This window comes from Crocuta crocuta, unplaced genomic scaffold (assembly GCF_008692635.1).
Source record: "Crocuta crocuta isolate KB4526 unplaced genomic scaffold, BGI_CrCroc_1.0 scaffold693, whole genome shotgun sequence".
In the NCBI taxonomy this organism is placed as follows: Eukaryota; Metazoa; Chordata; class Mammalia; order Carnivora; family Hyaenidae; genus Crocuta; species Crocuta crocuta.
Window position 1 is genome coordinate 1,375,829 of NW_027527545.1, and position 18,469 is coordinate 1,394,297.

General features: G+C 54.7%; 2 protein-coding genes across 2 annotated transcripts in view; one reads left to right on the top strand and one right to left on the bottom strand.

The window, feature by feature from the left end:
* CALR (calreticulin) overlaps positions 1-3,074 on the bottom strand; it is a 3,548-nt gene extending 474 nt beyond the window's left edge. The window contains exons 1-8 of the mRNA XM_077765634.1: positions 2,968-3,074; positions 2,499-2,600; positions 2,097-2,300; positions 1,575-1,669; positions 1,273-1,482; positions 1,079-1,192; positions 843-986; positions 21-113 (exon numbers count right to left, since the gene is read on the bottom strand). Of these exons, the coding sequence (XP_077621760.1) occupies positions 21-113; positions 843-986; positions 1,079-1,192; positions 1,273-1,482; positions 1,575-1,669; positions 2,097-2,300; positions 2,499-2,600; positions 2,968-3,058 (1,053 nt within the window). The 5' untranslated portion in view covers positions 3,059-3,074. The remainder of the gene's footprint in view (positions 1-20; positions 114-842; positions 987-1,078; positions 1,193-1,272; positions 1,483-1,574; positions 1,670-2,096; positions 2,301-2,498; positions 2,601-2,967) is intronic.
* Positions 3,075-6,892: 3,818 nt separating this feature from the next.
* Positions 6,893-15,217, top strand: FARSA (phenylalanyl-tRNA synthetase subunit alpha). The gene is made up of 13 exons (XM_077765647.1): positions 6,893-7,056; positions 9,324-9,461; positions 9,549-9,647; positions 9,736-9,854; positions 10,971-11,063; positions 11,148-11,276; positions 11,352-11,467; positions 12,985-13,069; positions 13,166-13,265; positions 13,358-13,526; positions 13,636-13,713; positions 13,843-13,957; positions 14,829-15,217. Exons 1-13 carry the CDS (start codon positions 6,910-6,912, stop codon positions 14,965-14,967), a joined length of 1,527 nt encoding a protein of 508 aa, XP_077621773.1. The 5' UTR covers positions 6,893-6,909; the 3' UTR covers positions 14,968-15,217.
* Positions 15,218-18,469: the final 3,252 nt, after the last annotated feature.

The window sequence follows — 18,469 nt, forward strand, 5'->3', positions numbered from 1 at the left end:
GGATCGGACCCTGCTCCCACCTTCGTGACACCCCAGGTCTCGTTTCCAAACTCCTCTGCATACGCCTCGTCGTTGGTGATGAGGAAGTTGTCAAAAATGGTGCCAGACTTGACCTGGGGGGTGGGTGCGGGAATACAGGTGGATGGGTGGTGAGAGGGGACCAGCACGTCCCTGGCCTTGGACAACACTCCCACCCCATGCTCCCAGGACCACTGCACAATAATGCCCTTCAATGTCTTCAGCTGTAAAATGGGGTCTCAGTCCCTTGTTCAATTATTTTTCCAGTGCCTTCCACCTGCCAGGCACCATTCTAGGCCCAGAATGTTTATCAGCAAATAAGATGACAATTTGGCCCCTCTAAAACTAATTTTCTGTGCTTTGGAATTTTCTCTGGAAGTCACTTCAGAAAGTCACTTTCTTGAATTTTTTCTGTATCTATTTACTTATAATCTTCCAGGAAGCTCTACTCCTGATGTGGGGCTTGAACTCATGGCCCCAAGGATCAAGGGTTGCATGCTCTACCAATGGAGCCAGCCAAGCAACAGTGAAAATGGTTTTCTAATGAGGTTACGTAGTTAACTTCTTGTTGTCAGGGACAGTTGAATAAACCTGTTTGCAGAAAGGGACTCTCGGTATCTGACACATAAAGAAAGGTATCCGGCAAACGATAAACAAAACCTCAAAGTAGGTACTAGAAACACTCCAGAAACAGATCAAGAAATTCTTCAGAAAAAGCACTAGTTTTGGATCAGGCCTGCTTGGGGTTGAACGCTACCGTCCCTTTCCTCCTGGGTGACCCTGAACCTGTGAAGTGCTTCAGGAATCCCCCCCCACCGTCTCACCTGCCAGAGATCTAAGCCCAGAACCGCAAAGTTTTCATAGGCATAGATGTTGCTATCAGGGGAGTACTCGGGGTTGTCGATCTCTGGGTGGATCCAAGTGCCCTTGTAATCTGGGTTGTCGATCTGCCGGGGCTTCCACTCGCCCTACAGAAGGGGAAGGAAGCCAGGGGCTGAGTGGTGGGGTCGGCATGCTCCCTACTGTGTACCCCCCACCCCGCTCAGAACCCCAGGCGCACCTTGTACTCAGGGTTCTGAATCACTGGTGGTTCCCACTCTCCGTCCATCTCCTCATCCCAGTCCTCTGGCTTTTTAGCATCAGGGTCAGGAATGTGCTCGGGCTTGTCCCAGTCCTGAAGGTACACAGGGAGGTCGGTCAGCCCAGCCATCCTCCACACCCTCCACAAAGGGGGAATCTGCCCCAAACACCCACCTCAGGCTTGGAGTCTGTGGGGTCATCGATCTTGGCCCGCTCGTCCCAGTCTTCAGGCTTCGCAGCATCAGGATCCTTGATCTTCTTGGGCGGCAAGAAGTCCCAATCATCCTCCAAGGAGCCTGACTCCACCTGGCTGTTGTCGATCTTCACCTCATAGGTGTTATCCGGCCGGACGATCAGCGTATACAGGTGTGTGAATTCATCATCCTGGGGGCAGGGGGCGGGGGGGATGAGTGGCCCCGCCCACCAGGATGGCCTCTGACACTCCCCTATCCGTTTGTCACCACCCCCAGTCACACCTTGCAACGAATGTCCTTGTTGATCAGCACGTTCTTGCCCTTGTAGTTGAAGATGACATGAACCTTCTTGGTGCCAGGACCACAGATATCCGGCCCTAGGTAAAGCGTCAGTCCAGTTAGAGCAAGAGAATAGGATGCCCACTGTTGCAAAGCTCCCCCACACTCCCTTTACAAAGCAAAACTTGGTTCTTAAGTACACATCTGCAAAGGATCACAAGACAGGATTCAGACTCTGACTGGCTCTAAGGGTCTGTAGGTGAAATCTTTCAAAGAGGAAATAACTAACCAGCTGGAACTCTAGAATTCAATATGGTTAATATCAGGAAATAACTACAAGAAACCCCACAAATTAAGTTCCACACCAACAATAACAACGCAATCCTCTCAGCTTTCCCTCCTAAAGCAACCCTCAACTACCTAAGTAGGTCCGTATCCTCAAAACTACCTGTCACTGGCTCTAGGAGTCCCTGAGATTTAAGTCTCCCTCTAATCAGAGGTCAGCACCAGGGCGGGGCCCCTCACCAAACATGATGTTGTATTCCGAGTCTCCGTGCATGTCCGTCTGGTCCAAGCCCTCTGGAAATAGCTTCACGTAGCCGCCCCCACAGTCGATGTTCTGCTCGTGTTTTACTGTGAACTGCACCACCAGCGTCTGGCCCTTGTTGCTAAAGGGCTCGAATCTGGCCGACAAGGCGTAAAAGCGAGCATCCTGGCTTGTCTGCAGCCCTAGCAAAAGACCACAGTGAGGTCACAGCTCAGCCCCAACCTCCATGGACTCCTAAGTTGTGGCCATACAGACCACTGCCCCTTCCTCCCCTCTGCCCTGCTCGTGCGATCCCAGGCTGGGTCTGTCCTGTGCAAGGGCTTCCTCCAGGAAGTACCCCTGAATCCGATCACCGCCTCCCCCCTCCGCCGGGCTCTTACCTTTATCCTTTTCCTGGTCGCCGTAGAACTTGCCGGAACTGAGAACAAATTTACCAAAATCTGACTTGTGTTTGGATTCAATCCAGCGATCAGTCCACCCGTCTAGAGGATCAAAGGGGCAGGTCAGTGCGGCCGTACTGGCCGCCCCCCGCCCCCACCGAATGTCTGCCAGTAGCTTCAAACTGCTGCCGATTGGAAAAGCGATAACTCTCGACTGCCCCCACCCCAACCTCTAGTTTGACACCTTCGATGGCTTAAGAGATCCTCCGCCGAACCCTAACTCACGCCGCGAGAGTCCGCTGCATCCTCGACGCTCCCCAGGGACACACAAGGGAGGCTCGCCTGCGGCTCTAGTCCCCGGAGGCCACCGTATTGGCCCTCTAAACAATTATTACAGGCGACAACGCAGACCTAAGCTGAGGGACCGCCTTCGTCGTCGGGACGGCCTCGAGGCGGCGCCAGGCCTTACCTCCGTCCAGGAACTGCTCCTTGAAGTAGATGGTGGGTTCGGCGGCGGCCAGGCCGAGGAGGCCGAGCAGCAGCGGCACGGGTAGCAGCATGGCGGGCCCAGGNTGGCCCGGCCTCTTGTCCCGCCCTGTGCCCCTTATAATTGGTCGGTGCCCACGGCCCTGACTTTCCATTGGGCCCTTGTCGTCTGAGCATGTTAGTATGTGCCTCGGAACGCAGGGTTCCCAGATGGCCGATTTCTATTGGCCATACAACTGGCCAATGAAGGACGACCACGCGTTGTGGGGGCCACCCACCGGTGTGGGGGGGGCCTCGAGCCCCTCTAGCCAGGTCATGTGACCAGACCTCGACCCAACCCCGCCCTAGCCCGCGCGCTCAGCTCCTGCACTGGGAGTTTAAAGAACGCGCGCGAGTGCAGGTGCCACTGCACAGGACCTGGGTCCTGCCCCAGCTCGCCTTGTCTCATCCCCTCCGCGGGTAGGGGTGGGCAAGGCTTTCCCAGCCACTTTCTACCCTGCAATCGGGGAACCCCTACTCCGACGCGCTTGCTGTCGCTCGCCCCCGCCCCAGGCCACGGTGGGGCCGTGGCGCCTGAGCTCAGAGGCTGAGTCCTTGGGTCTTCACCTCACAGCCTTGCAACCCGGAGAATAAAACGTTAGCTCTCTCCTCTCTGGCCCCTGGCAGCCTGTCAGACTGCTGCCGTGTGGCCGAAGCAAGTCACTTAGACTCTGACGGCACAGGAGCCCCTAAGAGGCTTGGAGGAGCAACCTTGGCTAGGTGCCGCCCTACAGACCCGCTTTCAGTGCTGTGACGGTGGTCCTGGGACAGAGGGAAGGAACCCCAGAAAGCTCCACAATGTGACTATAGGCTGTGGTTCCCAGACGGGTAGGGTTGTTCCTCTCGTTGCGGCCTCTCCTTTACCCCCTCCCTCAGCCAGTAAAGGGGTCGCTGCCTGTGGTCTCCCACAAACGGCCTGGCTTTTGCAATTAAACGGCTAAAGAGGAGAAGATGGGGGTTCCGTTGGGGAGGAAAAAAAAAGAGACAGATGGTAGGGAAGATAAGGTCCGAGGGAGATGGGCAGGACCCCTGAGTCTAGCGTCTTCTGCAGCCAGAGGCACGTGACTGACAGTGACTGACAGCGGCTCCCTGCCCCCAAGCTGCAGGAAGCAGGAAGGAGGGCTGGGGGTTTCCCAAACTCTGAGCAAACAGGCGCTGGACCTGGGAACCCGGGCCGGGGAGGGGGAAGGGGGAAATCCTGGGCAAAAGGCCGTAAGGGTGCTTACGGCATAGTGGTGGGGGCTCAGCAAAGGGGGGAATAAGGAATCTTGGAGAAGTTGGGGGTTTGCCCCAGGCAGTGTCCAATATCACCCAACCTGCCCCCACCCACCATAAGGAGCCCCAATCTGCGGTGACCGCTGCAGGCCTGCCGCGGACCCTCCAGCCTCCCCTCCCTTCCACCATATGTCATGCACACAGGCGCTTGGCGCTTCCTGCTGGAGAGTAGATACTATGTCTTACTCACTTCACTACCCTCCAGTGTCTCTTGCAGCCCCTGGCACCGAACCTACTTGCTACATGACAGAAAGAAGGAAAGACCCTTGGAGAAATTCAATAAATAAAAATGGAGAAAAGTGCTTTGAAGCTAAGAAGGGACTTTGAGGGACACATCTTGAATTTTTACCAGGAGCTCACTGTAGGATCAGGATTGGGTGATATGAGTAAACCCATTTTCCAGGCTCAAATAATAATTGTGATGGTTAAATGAGTAAAGGTGTTCTGCTTAGAATTGTGCTTGTCACATGGTCCATACAATTGAATATTAGCAAATACATGTACGTGGGTGGGTGATATTTCACTTAAAATCTCACGATAACCCAGGTTTATATCACCTCTATCCAGGCAAGGAAACAGGCACAGAAAGATTAACCGATTTGGCTGAGTGGCATAAAGGGAATTGGAATCCATTACACTGTCTACTATAATCTACACTGGCCACATGTAACTATCCACCATTTGAAATGTAGCTGGTCTCAACTGAGATGTGCCATAACTGTAAAACACTCATCAGATTCTGGAGGCTTACTATGAAAAAAGAATGTGAAATACTTCTCTAGTAATTTTATAGTATTTTTTTAAATGTTTTATTTATTTTTGAGAGAGAGAGAGACAGCATGAGCAGGGGAGGGTCAGAGAGAGAGGGAGACACAGAATCTGAAGACAGGCTCCAGGCTCTGAGCTAGCTGTCAGCACAGAGCCCGACGTGGGGCTCGAACCCACGAACCACGAGATCATGACCTGAGCCAAAGTTGGACACTTAACCGACTAAGCCACCCAGGCGTCCCTATAGTAAGTATTGAAATGATAATTTGGACATATCAAGTTTGGCGAATTCTTCAAATTAATTTCATCCATTTTGGGTTTTTTTTTTTAATGTTTTATTTATTTCTAGGAGACAGAGAGAGGGAGAGCATGAGCAGGGGAGGGTCACAGAGAGAGGGAGTCACAGACTGAAACAGGCTCCAGGCTCTGAGCTGGCTGTCAGCACAGAGCCCACGTGGGGCTCGAACCTACGAACCGCGAGATCATGACCTAAGCGAAAGTCGGATGCCCAACCGACTGAGCCACCCAGGCGCCCCAATTTCATCCATTTTGTTTTTAACGTTGCTGCTAGAAAGCTTACAACTACATTTAATTTATGTTCTATGTTCTATGGCCAGAACTGATTTAGGGTATGCATTCTTGTCCTGACATTGATCTTCGAAGAGCATGCAGGGAACGGGGTGGGATCCGAGGTGTTTATAGTTTCTGACTCCATCTCTAACAACTGCCTGTAGAACGATGGTGAAGACTTACCACCCTCTGAGCCTCCATTTTCACATCTGTGAAATGGGGATTATATTAATATCTGTATCAAAGCTTTTGGGAATATGAAACAACACACCTGAAGCACTTAGCACTGGGTGGAGCACACACAGATGTGCATACAGGTTAGCTGCTACCTTGACTGTAACTATATTAGTTGATTCCCTCATCCCTGTATATATAGGGATGGTCCCTACCTAGCCTCCCTTTAAAAACTTTAAGGGTGCCTGAGTGTTTTAGTCGGTTAAGTGACCGACTATTGCTATTGGCTCAGATCATGATCTCACGGTTTGTGGGAATGAGTCCCAGGCTGGCTCTGTGTGTGAAGCCTGCTTGGGATTCTCTCTCCTCCCCCTCTCTCTCCCCCGCCCCCACTGTTCTCTAGCTCTTTGTTTCTCTGTCTCTCAAAAATAAACACTAAAAGGGGCGCCTGGGTGGCTCAGTCAGTTGAGCTTCCGACTTCGGCTCAGGTCATGATCTCGCAGTTTGTGGGTTGGTGCCCTGCATCGGGTTCTGTGCAGGCAGCTCGGAGCCCGGAGCCTGTCTCAGAATCTGTGTCTCCCTCTCTCTCTCTCTGCCCCTCCCCCGCTCATGCTCTGTCTCTCTATTTCAAAAATAAAGAAAAAACTAATAAATAAAATTTAAAAATAAACACTAAAAATTAAGAAAAAAAAATTAAAAATAGTTGACCAGGAAATGGCGGTCTCTGAAGCCCACGACCTACTGCCCTCCCACAGGCCAAGAGAGAAGGGCAGAGGGCTCCTAGGCTCAGAGAGAGGGAAGTCCAAGGTCACACCGCCTCCTGGAGGTGGGGCTGGATGACCCTTAAAACAACTCTGATTCTGTCCTTGAGGTTCCAACTTGGTCTCTCTAGTCCACCGGACACTAGTCCAGCTAGAGGGGAGGTGGGCACGGAGTCCCTCCCACCGTCGGAGGCACAATCGCCACACTGAAGATGGCGGCATCCTGAGCCCGGCACACGGTCCGCCACGCTCAAGATGGCGACACACACTCCCAGCGCCGGTTCCGGTTCCGGTCGTTCAGGCTCCGGCGGGACACGCCGAGCACGCTGGGAGCAGCCATGGCGGACGGTCCGGTGGCGGAGGTGCTGCTGCGGCAGCTGGCGGCGGCCGATGGCGGCCTGGACAGCGCGGAGCTGGCGGCTAAGCTGGGCGTGGAGCACCAGGCGGTGGTGGGCGCCGTGAAGAGCCTGCAAGCGCTGGGAGAGGTGAGTCGGGCCCGTGATGTCTGGCGTTCTCGCTTTGGTGCCTGCAGTCTTCTTGTCTGGAAGGCCCTGGTTCTTGATGAGCCCTTCAGGAGCCCGTCCTGGGGTGCGCAGGCAGGGAGGCGGCCACGTTCCGTTCGCAGTAAATGTCCATTGAGAGATAAGGAGGCGCTGGGGGGGGGTGGGCACGATGGTGACCAGGAAGACGCGGTCACCGCCCTCACGGAGATTGCGATCTCATGAGGGAGCTCCTCAGGCGACCCGCAGAGTGATGGAGGAAGCACAGGGAACCCAGAGGGGACAGCTGGCCCAGCCCGGGGAGTCGAAAAGAACGTCCTGGAGAAGGTGGGAGCTGAGTCCGGCTTCTGCGCTGAGGAGGAACGCTTCAGAGATCAGTGGTGGGAACGGGAAACAGAATGTAGAAGGACATTCTTAGAGCCAAAACTTGCAAGGCCTTGTAGGTCTTTATCTCAACGGGGGCACTGGGGAGCCATGGCAGGAGCTGGAACCAGTGAGAGGCGTGTGCTGTCCGCGTCGCTTTGGGGAAGGATTGGCAGGGATTGGTTGGGAGGGGAGGAAAGCAGAGGCTGTCACATCCCCAAGGTAGAGGGCATGGGGTCCGAGGGAAGGGAGGCAGGTGAATGGAGAGGGGATTCCTGGCAAGGCAGGGGGAGCATGGATAAGTCCAGCCCTTTTTACTTGGACGAGTGGAAAGTGATAGTCATAGGAGGAAATTGAGAGGCCTGGAGGCCACCCAGAGGCTGGATCCTCAAGGCTGGGCATCAGAAAATGTAACCGAGGATGGGGCGCCTGGGTGGCTTAGTCGGTTGGGCGTCTGACTTTCACTTAGGTCATGATCTCACGGTTCGTGGGTTCGAGCCCCACATTGGGCTCTGTGCTGACTGCCAGCTCAGAGCCTGGAGCCCGTTTCAGTCTGTGACTCCCTCTCTCTCTGACCCTCCCCTGCTCACGCTGTCTCTCTGTCTCTCCTAGAAAAAAAAAAAATTTTTTAAAAATTAAAAAAAAAAAAATGTAACCGAGGTATGTATTCATTGAGCTTATATTCCGTATCCCATTTTGGTCTTAGGTTTGCTTATCATCCAGTCCTTGTCATAACCTAAGGATGATAGCACTGTAATCATGCCCACTTTGCAGATGTGACAGCTTCTAAACACTGGTCAGTAACTTGATCAGGGTCACTAGAAGGAACAGGCAAGCCTGGATTTGAAATTAAGCATTTGGAGGCATCTCCCTGGGTGGCTCAGTCGGTTGGGCGTCCAACTTCAGCTCAGATCATGATCTCACGGTTTGTGAGTTCAAGCCCCGCATCATGCTCTGTGCTGACAGCTCAGAGCCTGGAGCCTGCTTCCGATTCTGTGTCTCCCTCTCTCCCTCCCCTGCTCATGCTATCTCTCTCTCTCTCTCTCTCTCAAATGATTAAAGATTAAAAACATTTTTAAAAGAAAAAGAAGTTAAGCATTCAGGCTGCGGAGTCCTCAGTGGAGAAAAGGGATCTTGTGTGGGGTGACAGTACCTTGACTGATGTGGGATTGACTTGTGTTGGTCACGGAACGTGAGGTAGTGGCTATTTGATGTGGTTCAGCCTGACAGCAGAGATGGTAATACTGACAACAGAAATAGGGGTTAGAATTGATACAGAATTTGCTGCTTGCTAAATCCTTTCCGGGTGTTAACTCAATTACTCGTCGAGAAAGCTTCCTGTGGGAGAGCCCATCACACCCTTCTCTTGTGGATAAGAAACCTTGCTCAGGGAAGCTTAGCAACTTTCCCAAGTTCACACAGGGAATGAGGAGGACAGCTGGGAATTCGAATGGAAAGGGGGCTAAGCCTGTGGACCCCAGCCGGCCCTGCCTCGCTTTATACGACCTGAACCCATCCTTATCATGGAGCCTTAGGTCCTGTGTGTAATGGGGACACCGGGGCCCTTCTCGGGCACTCGGGGCACTGAGAGGCCAACATATCAGATGTGGAGACAAGTCAGTTCACCTGGACTTTAGAAAGCTTTCTAAAGATTTGAAAGCAATAGAATTTATTTTTTGCTAGGTACCATCCTTAGTAGTTTCCGTCACTCTGGAAACTAGTCTGTCGTTATCCGCATTTACAGGAGGGAAACTGAGGCTCAGCCAAGGGCAGTCACTTGGCTGGGAAGCGGTGCGGCTTGGATGTGAGGCTGGCTTCAGGCGGCGCTGGGGGCGTGCCTGGCTCTGAACCCTGTCTCTGCGGGTGCCCCCTCCCCCATTTCCCTGCAGATCATTGAGGCTGAGCTGCGGTCCACCAAGCGCTGGGAGCTCACCGCAGAGGGCGAGGAGATTGCCCGGGAGGGCAGCCATGAGGCCCGGGTGTTTGGTAGCATCCCCCCGGAGGGCCTGGCCCAGAGCGAGCTCATGGTAAGGGCCCAGGGGCAAGGCCCAGGGAGATGATGGGGCCGGGGGCGGGGGCTTGCGCACCGCTTACTGTGGCCTTACTCGCCCCAGCGACTGCCCAGCGGCAAGGTGGGCTTCAGCAAGGCCATGTCCAACAAGTGGATCCGCGTGGATAAGAGTACAGCTGACGGGCCCCGGGTGTTCCGAGTGGTGAGTCCCACGCAGGGGGCGGGACTGCGCACGCGCACGCGCACGCGCACCTGGCCCTCACAGCCTCTCACGCCTGTCATCACCGCAGGTGGACAGCGTGGAGGACGAGGTGCAGCGGCGGCTCCAGCTGGTCCAGGGTGGGCAGGCGGAGAAGCTGGGTGAGAAGGAAAGGAGCGAGCTCAGAAAGAGGAAACTGCTGACCGAAGTGTGAGTGGCCTCCCCCCCCCATCGCCCGTAACCTATGTGGTCCTAGGGGAATGAGGATGACCAGGGCGGTGCTGTCAGTGTCCTCTGAGCTGTGTTTTTCCCGGTGATTGTCAAGCACTCATGCCGGGTTCATGCCACCTCAGGGCCTTTGCTCATGCCATGAGTTCTGCCGAGAACCGTCTTCCCTTAAGCCAGGCTTGGGCATCAGACCTCTGCCTGTGTGTCACCTGAAATAGGTGACACCGATCTGTCCCTCGGAGTGCCATAAAAGCTGTTCGCTTATATTTTCCATCCTGGGTGCCATGTTTGTTGCCTTTACAGCTCTAACTTCAGCATCTTTTTTTTTTTTTTTATTTTATTTTTATTTCTAGGAGAGAGACAGCGTGAGCAGGGGAGGGGCAGAGGGAGAGGGAGTCACAGACCCCAAAACAGGCTCCAGGCTCTGAGCTGGCAGTCAGCACAGAGCCCGACACGGGGCTCAAACCCACGAACCGCGAGATCATGACCTAAGCGAAAGTCGGACGCTCAACCGACTAAGCCACCCAGGCGCCCCTAATTTCAGCATCTTTAACCGCTGGGACCTGGGCAGGCGCGGTGCTCTGCTCTCAAGGGCTGATGTGCCCTTGGAGCAGATACCGAGTGGCACAGTAGTTCTGAGAACACAGACGGGCAGAGGGCTGCCCAATCCAGGTCCGGGCTCTGGCACTTACTGGTTGTGTGACCTCGGCCAAGGCACTCGATCTTTCTGGCCTCAGTTTCGTCATCTGTTAAATGACCTCTTTTCACAAGGTAGTGGGATGATTTCAGTGGAAGAGAGCCTGGCACGGAATAAATCCTTGACGCTTGACCTATGATTCTTACTCGGCTGTGTGCTTAAGCGCCTTGAACAGGTCCTCGCACATAGTGGGTTCTCATCAAGTGTTTGTTGAATGAATAAGTGAATGGGAACAGCTATGTAGGTGCAGGCGAAATAGGAAAATTTCAAATGACGGTAAATGTCAGGGAGAAAATAGAGTGACTCGGTGGGTAGGGTTGGGGTCAGCATCAGATAGGAGTTCAAGGGAAGCCTCTCGAAAGAGGTGACGGTGGGCGTCCCCTCCTGTCCTCTGGCCTCAGGACCCTGAAGACCTACTGGGTGAGCAAAGGCAGTGCCTTCAGCACCAGCATCTCCAAGCAGGAGACGGAGCTGAGCCCAGAGATGATCTCCAGGTAGGGGGTGGTCCCAGCGGCCGGGGTAGGTCGGGGAGGGAGGGCAGCCCTCACCGGGCCCCTGGTCCCTGCGTCCTCTGACAGCGGCTCCTGGCGGGACCGGCCCTTCAAGCCGTACAACTTCTTGGCCCACGGCGTCCTCCCGGACAGCGGCCACCTGCACCCTCTGCTCAAGGTCCGCACGCAGTTCCGGCAGATCTTCCTGGAGATGGGGTGAGCACAGGGCCGGGGGCGGGGGCGGCACAGCCGCGGGGCGCGGACGGGGCGTCAGGCTTCATCTCCCTCCAGGTTCACGGAGATGCCGACCGACAATTTCATTGAGAGCTCCTTCTGGAACTTTGACGCCCTTTTCCAGCCCCAGCAACACCCAGCACGTGACCAACACGACACCTTCTTCCTTCGAGGTGGGTGGGGCGGGCTCAGAGGCGCCAGGCCCCGGGCAGAGCTGTTGGGAGGGGCTGACTCTTCTCGCAGGATAAACTCCATCCTCACAGTGACCCGCGGGGCTGCCGTGAGCCGGGCGCGTTGACCTGGGTGACTTCGTCCCACGCCCCGTCCTGCCCACGTCATGGCCCTTGCCCGTGCTGCTGGGCAGCTCTGTCACCTTCTCCCAGAGCTTCGAGGCAGGCTCCGGCATCAAACCTCTGCTGACGTGTCCCCTCACAGAGGCCAGCTGGACATGCCCTCGTCCCCCCAAGTTCAAAACGTCCCTCATCCCTAGTCTTCAAGCTTGGTTCTCAGTTTTTTCTTTTTTCTGCAGCGCTTGGTATTGTCTGAAATGGAATGACTTTCCGCAATGATTGTAGTCATCCCACCCAGGAAGGCGGGGGGGGCCAGCGAGCAGGTGCCTGTCACCCAGCCAGGAGCAATGGTGGCATTGCTGTCATCCTTACCGTGGCTCCCCAAACTTAACCAGGCACTCGCTGTACACCAGCCACTGCTCTAATTCTTCTGCCAGTTGTAGGAAGTAGCGCTCTTAGCTCCCTTTTGTAAACGAGGACACTAGGGTTCCGAGAAGGAACATCATTTGCCCAGGTTTGTAAGTGGTGGGGCTGGGGTTTGACGTCAGGCTTTTCAGGTGCTCCGAAATGAGGTTTCCGGAAAGGGATCTTAAGAATTTGCATGTTTGGGGTGCCTGGGTGGCTCAGTCGATTAAGCGTCCAGCTTCGGCTCAGGTCATGATCTCACGGTTTGTGGGTTTAAGCCCTGCGTTGGGCTCTGTGCTGACAGCTCAGAGCCTGGAGCCTGCTTCGGATTCTGTGTCTCCCTCTCTTTCCCTCTCCTGCTCACGCTGTGTGTGTGTGTCTCTCTCTCTCTCTCAAAAATAAAACATTAAAAAATTAAAAAAAAAGAATTTGCACGTTCACGCAACAAATGATTGTTCAGCCCCTCCTGCATGCCAGGGTCTTTATTAAACCCCTGGGTTACAGCTATGAATGAAACAAGTTCTTGCCTCGGTGAGGCCTGCATCCTGGTGGGATACATGTGTATTAAATCCCGAGTCATACGGAACATGTCACACAGGATAGCAGTAGAAATAGTGGAAACTGACATGGAAGGGGAAGGAGCTGTCCACCTAAATTCAAGTCTTTGTTTAAGTAAAGGCCAAAGGACGTAAGGGAGAGAACTATATCTGGGAAGGAAAGTTCCAGGAGAGGATGGTCAGTGCAAAGGCCCTGAGGCTGCAATGTGCCTGGTGTGCTGACCTATCAGCTGGGAGGCCCCTGCTGAAGAGAGAGCTTTGTCACACTCCCACCCCCAGGGAGATGGAGGGCTCTGGGCAGAGGAGGGGTGTTCACAGGCTCCCCCGGCTGCCGTGGGTGGCGAGGGTGGGAGCGGCACGTGCTGCTGTCTGTCCCCTGTGCAGTGGCTGTTTGAGAACTGCTCCTTGACTGACCGGATGACGCTCTGTCCTGCCCAGATCCGGCCGAGGCCCTGCAGCTTCCAACGGACTACGTCCAGCGGGTCAAGCGGACCCACTCGCAGGGCGGCTACGGCTCCCAGGGGTGAGGCGGGACCAGGACTTCGCGGTGTCAGGCTGGGGGGAGGAAGGTTGGGGGCATGAAGGCCACAACGCGGACTTGCCGCCGGTCCTCCTGAAGGTACAAGTACAACTGGAAGCTGGAAGAGGCCCGGAAGACGGTGCTGCGCACACACACCACGTCGGCCAGCGCCCGCGCCCTCTACCGCCTGGCCCAGAAGGTGTGGTTCGGCCTGACCCATAGGGGGAGGCAGGGGGCTGTCCTGTCCGCCTTCTGACCCACTCCCGGGCCTGGCCTGCCTGTCGCCCCCAGAAACCCTTCACGCCAGCCAAGTACTTCTCCATTGATCGCGTGTTCCGAAACGAGACCCTGGACGCCACACACCTGGCCGAGTTCCACCAGATCGAGGGCGTGGTGGCTGACCATGGCCTCACCCTAGGCCACCTCATGGGCGTCCTGCGGGAGTTCTTCACGAAGCTGGGTAGGCAGGTGGGCTGCAGCGGGCGGTGTGAGTGGGGCTGTGTGAGGGGGCCCTGGCCTCCAGGCTCATCCGCCCCTTCTCCGTTTCCCTGCCTCCCTCCCTGGCCCAGGGATCACCCAGCTGCGCTTCAAGCCGGCCTACAACCCCTACACGGAGCCCAGCATGGAGGTGTTCAGCTACCACCAAGGTCAGGGGGAATCCGGTCCTGGGCGGGGGAGGGCTGCCTCGGGCTGCCCATGCTCCCCGCGGGGCCCTTTCGCTGCCAGGCCCACACGACCATCCACACGACCTACCTGTCCTCCTCCCACTTCTGCAGGCCTGAAAAAGTGGGTGGAAGTCGGGAATTCTGGGCTCTTCCGCCCCGAGATGCTGCTGCCCATGGGGCTCCCCGAAAACGTGTCCGTCATTGCGTGGGGCCTCTCCCTGGAGCGGTGAGTGCCCAAACCACTCGGTGTGTGATGAGCCGGGCCCCGGAGGCTGGGGACCCCCAGCACCGTCCATCTTTTCACTCACGCGATAAGCCTTTGGTGAGCATCGGCTGTATGCTTGGGCCTGTGCTCTGAGAACGACAGCACATGTCCCTGCTGCTGTGAGGTTAGGCTTGTAGTGCAGTGAGAAGGATAATAATTAGGAAGATAGGCAAGGAAATTGAACAAGTAAAGTCAGGAGTGTGTCTGAAGCCAGGAAGTGCTGTAGAGAAAACACAGCAGGGAGGGCCAAGGAGACAAGGGTGTCAGGGAAGGCTTCAAGGAGGAGGTGGTATCTGAGCAGACTGGAGGTGGATGGTGTAAGCCAGGGGAGTATCGGGAAGGCAGCAGGAACAGCCAGTGCAAAGGCCCTGAGGCAGGAATGTGCATGCTACGTTTGGGAAACATGGAGAAAGTCAAGGTGGCTGGAGGAAGTGAGTAAGTAGAATGAGATGAGATGAGGCTGGGGAAGGGACAGGACACATCAGGGTCTCGTGAGCCCTGGGAGCAGTTGGGCTTTTTTTTTGTTTTAATTTTTTCATAGTTTATTTTTGAGATGGGCATGAGCGGGGGAGGGGCAGAGAGGGAGGGAGACACAGAATCTGAAACAGGCTCCAGGCTCTGAGCTGTCAGCACAGAGCCCAATGCGGGGCTCGAACCCGCAAACCGTGAGATCATGAACTGAGCCAAAGTCGGACGCTTAACCGACTGAGCCCCCTAGGCTCCCCACAGGCTTTTATTCTAAGGAGATGGGAACCACTGGAGACGCCTGGTTGGGGTGGGGAGCATGCCCGGATGTGGCCCTAAAACTGTTTCCTCCCCTCCCCACCCGAAGCCCGACGATGATCAAGTACGGCATCAACAACATCCGGGAGCTGGTGGGCCACAAGGTGAACCTGCAGATGGTGTACGACAGCCCCTTGTGTCGCCTGGATGCTGACCCGGGGCCCAGGCAGACACAGGGCACCGCGTGACACAGACCGCCCTGGGACAGCCCGCCGTTGCCAAGCCCCTGCTGTCCAGCCCCTTTGCATCCCTGCCAGTGACGCCCTTGTATTTATAAGGCCTCTATGAGGCCATCCCCCCCACCCCTGGTAGCTCCTCTTCCCCGCCTGCCCCACGGCCCCAGGGGCGGGGGAGCGGGCAGCAGGTTCGATCTAAGGAGGTGGGCCCTAGGGAGCCCTGCAGGCAGCTGCTGGCTAATAAAGTGGGCAGTTGTCCTCAGACGGTGCCTTTCCTTCGGGACGCAGGAGTGTGAGGGGCAGTGGGTTGGGGGTCCCGGACCCTCGGGCTCCTGACTTGCCTGAGCCTGAGCCACTGGGGGAGACCAGCTCCATCAAGCACTTACCAATCCCATGGCGGTGCCAGGCTGTCCTCTAGGTGAATGGAACAGAAGCCCCCCGCCCCGTGGAAGGGGCATTTGGGAGGGGAAGGTCAAGGCAGGTGGCAGGATTCCCCCTGGGAGCCAAGCATGTTGGGGTGACGGGGGCAGCTTTAAGACACCGCCCCCTCCCCTCCTTTTTTTCTTTCTTTCTTTCTTTTTTTTAGCATTTATTTACTTTTGAGAGACAGTAAGTGTGTGAGCGGGGGAGGGGCAGAGAGAGGGAGACACAGAGTCTGAAGTAGGCTCCAGGCTTAGAGCTGTCAGCACAGAACCCGACGCGGGGCTCGAACTCACAAACTGTGAGAGCATGGCCTGAGCCAAAGACGGACGCTCAACCGACTGAGCCACCCAGGCGCCTCCTTTTTTTCTTAAAGAGCAGTTTTTGGCATATCACAATACTGCGAGGAAAGTACAGAATTTTCCCATATACCTTCCACCCCTATGCATGCACGGCCTCCCCTCTGTCAACACCTTCACCCCCAGAGTGGGGCGTTTGGTACAAGGAATGAACTACACAGACATCACAGTCCCGCACAGTTCATGGTTTACAGTGTGGTTCATGCTCTGGGTTGGAACAAACAAGATGATGTGTTTGCATCATTACAGTATCAAGCAGAGTATCTTCACTGCCCTAAAGGGCTTGTGCGCCACCCGTTCATCCCTCCATCCTGCCCCTAAACTGCTCTTTGTAAAAAAAAAAAAACCAACCAACCAACCTCATAAGGGGCGCCTGGGTGGCTCAGTCAGTTAAGCATCCGACTTCAGCTCAGGAGTCCGAGCCCCACGTTGGGCTCTGCTGACAGCTCAGAGCCTGGAGGTTGCATCAGATTCTCTGTCTTCCCCCCGTCTCTGCCCCTCCCCTACTCACACTCTGTCTCAAAAATAAGTGAACACTAAAAAAAATTCTCAGGATTTCACATGAGCTCAGAAGAAGGAGAGGAGTAGACTAGAGCTTCATGAGCCTACATTGAACAGTCCACGGGGTCTGTTTCTGTGTGGATATATATACACATATTTTTTTTTATGTGTTTTGTTTTTTTCTGAGAGAGTGTGAGTAGGAGAGGGTGAGAGAGGGAGATACAGAATCTGAAGCAGTCTCCAGGCTCTGAGCTAGCTGTCAGCACAGAGGCCGACACGGGGCTCGAACCCACAAACTCTGAGATCATGACCTGAGCCGAAGTCGGACGCTAAACCGACTGAGCCACCTGGGCACCCCTTGTGCGGATATTTTAGAGCAAATCTCAGTCTCCATGTTGCTCACCCCACATCTTCAGGGTCAGTGCACTTCGGAAATGTGAACAGTTCTAGAACCATGAGGCCACCGTTAAACCCAAGCAGCTGAGGCTGTGGGCTTCTCCGGTCCCAGGGCCTGCTGCCACAGATCTCCCAAGGGCTACTCGGTCATATTATTTTTTCTTTATTTCAAATTAAGTCAGTCACACAGAAAAATACTCATTCATGCAACAACTGTGCCCCTCGTGAGTGCCAGCAGTGTCCTGAGCTGAAGACCACAAAGCGGACTCCGGTCCCTGCCCTTGGGAGCCGATGTCGGGGGAAGGGTGCACAGAAGGCATAAACAGATAAATACAGAAATGGAGAGGTGAGGCCACAGGAAAGTGGAGGTGGGCGGGGAAGGTGAAGCATATACAGTAGTAGCCTAACAATCTGCCCCCGGGTTTGATCACATCTGAACGGTGACCGTATTTGTTTTGGGTCTTTCACGTTTTAGATCCATGCACCTAATGGTTTGACGACCCTATGGGCTCGCCCTAGTTGCATTAGCCAGCACCTCGCTGAGACGGCTCCCTCCTAAATTTGGTGTTTATCATTCTGTGGTTTTCAACTTTTGCTACTGTATATATTATTTTCACAAAACATGGTTTGACTTTGTCTTCAAAAGTTATACAGACTCTGCACCATAAAAAAAAAAAAATCCTGCAGATGGTGTTGCTTTTGTTGCTGTTCAGTGTGTACGTGTCGGTGTGTGCATGCTTACCAGTAAATCTTGGGAGATTTTTCTCAGATAATCCTCAAATCTTCAGATCTGGTGCCGCAGGAAGCTACCTTTTGTTTACATGGTGGCTCTGCCATAAGACACTAATATTAGCTGCTGTGTCTTAAACTCACATTGCGTTCCATAGGTTTCTCTCTGAAGCCCTTGAAATAGTCTGATGTTTTAGATTTTATTGTCTCAGTTACAGGCAAAGATGGATTTTGAAATCGAGTGGCAGTTTTATACCGCCCTTGCCCACTTCAGCCCCTCTTGCTGGTAAGAGACGGAACCCAGATTCAAACCATGTTCTCCAGAATGTAGGTGTCAAGATGGGTCCCCTAGTCATTGCGTGGCAGAAGCCAGAGCCCTGAACAGGATTCCTGCTGCCTCTCCTACACGGACACTATGGCACGTATTCCAGAGAGCGGCTCCACCTCCTCACCAGTGAACTGGAGCAAAATCCAGTTCCCCCTTGCTTTGGCTCCCAGCCCAAACCTGCCCAACATTGATCCCTCACTCACAGCCTCCCCCATCCCGCGTTCTCCCTCCCCACTAGGCTTAGCTGCTCCGCAAGCACGCTTGAGCTTGCTCCCACCTCAGGACCTTTGCACTGCACACGCCTATTCAAATCTTGTGCCCGTTTTTAAGTTGGTTGCCTTATTATCGGGTTCTTTGTAGATGCTAGCTAGGAGTTGTGAATATACGTTTTGCAAACATTTTCTCCCAGTCTGTGGCTCCTCAGGTGCCCATTATTATTATCACTACTATTATCAGTAAGGGATATGGGTCCAAGTGTTTAAAGGCCAGACGCCGCCAAGCTTTTAAGGAGCTGACAGTTTTAGAGTGCACAAGTAACTCTGATTCAAGGTGGCACTGCGTAAACATTTTCACTTACAGCAAGAGGTCATTATCAACAGCAACCGTCAGGACTTTTTATTGCAAACGTTTCTAAGCACTAACGCGGCGACTGCTCAATACCTCCGACCCACCTAGCTCCCAGGATCCTCCCTTACGGGCACACGCACGCGCAGAAGCCACCCCCTCCTCCGGGCGGCGCCGGCTGCGCGCGCAGCCCCCGGGACGGCCCAACGGCCGATTA

Excerpts from the sequence above, each read along its gene's own strand:
- FARSA (XM_077765647.1), top strand. The coding sequence starts at position 6,910 with ATGGCGGACGGTCCGGTGGCGGAGGTGCTGCTGCGGCAGCTGGCGGCG. Across the intron at positions 9,648-9,735 it reads GGCCCCGGGTGTTCCGAGTG|GTGGACAGCGTGGAGGACGA; the intron begins GTGAGTCCCACG and ends TCATCACCGCAG. Across the intron at positions 11,064-11,147 it reads AGCCCAGAGATGATCTCCAG|CGGCTCCTGGCGGGACCGGC; the intron begins GTAGGGGGTGGT and ends GTCCTCTGACAG.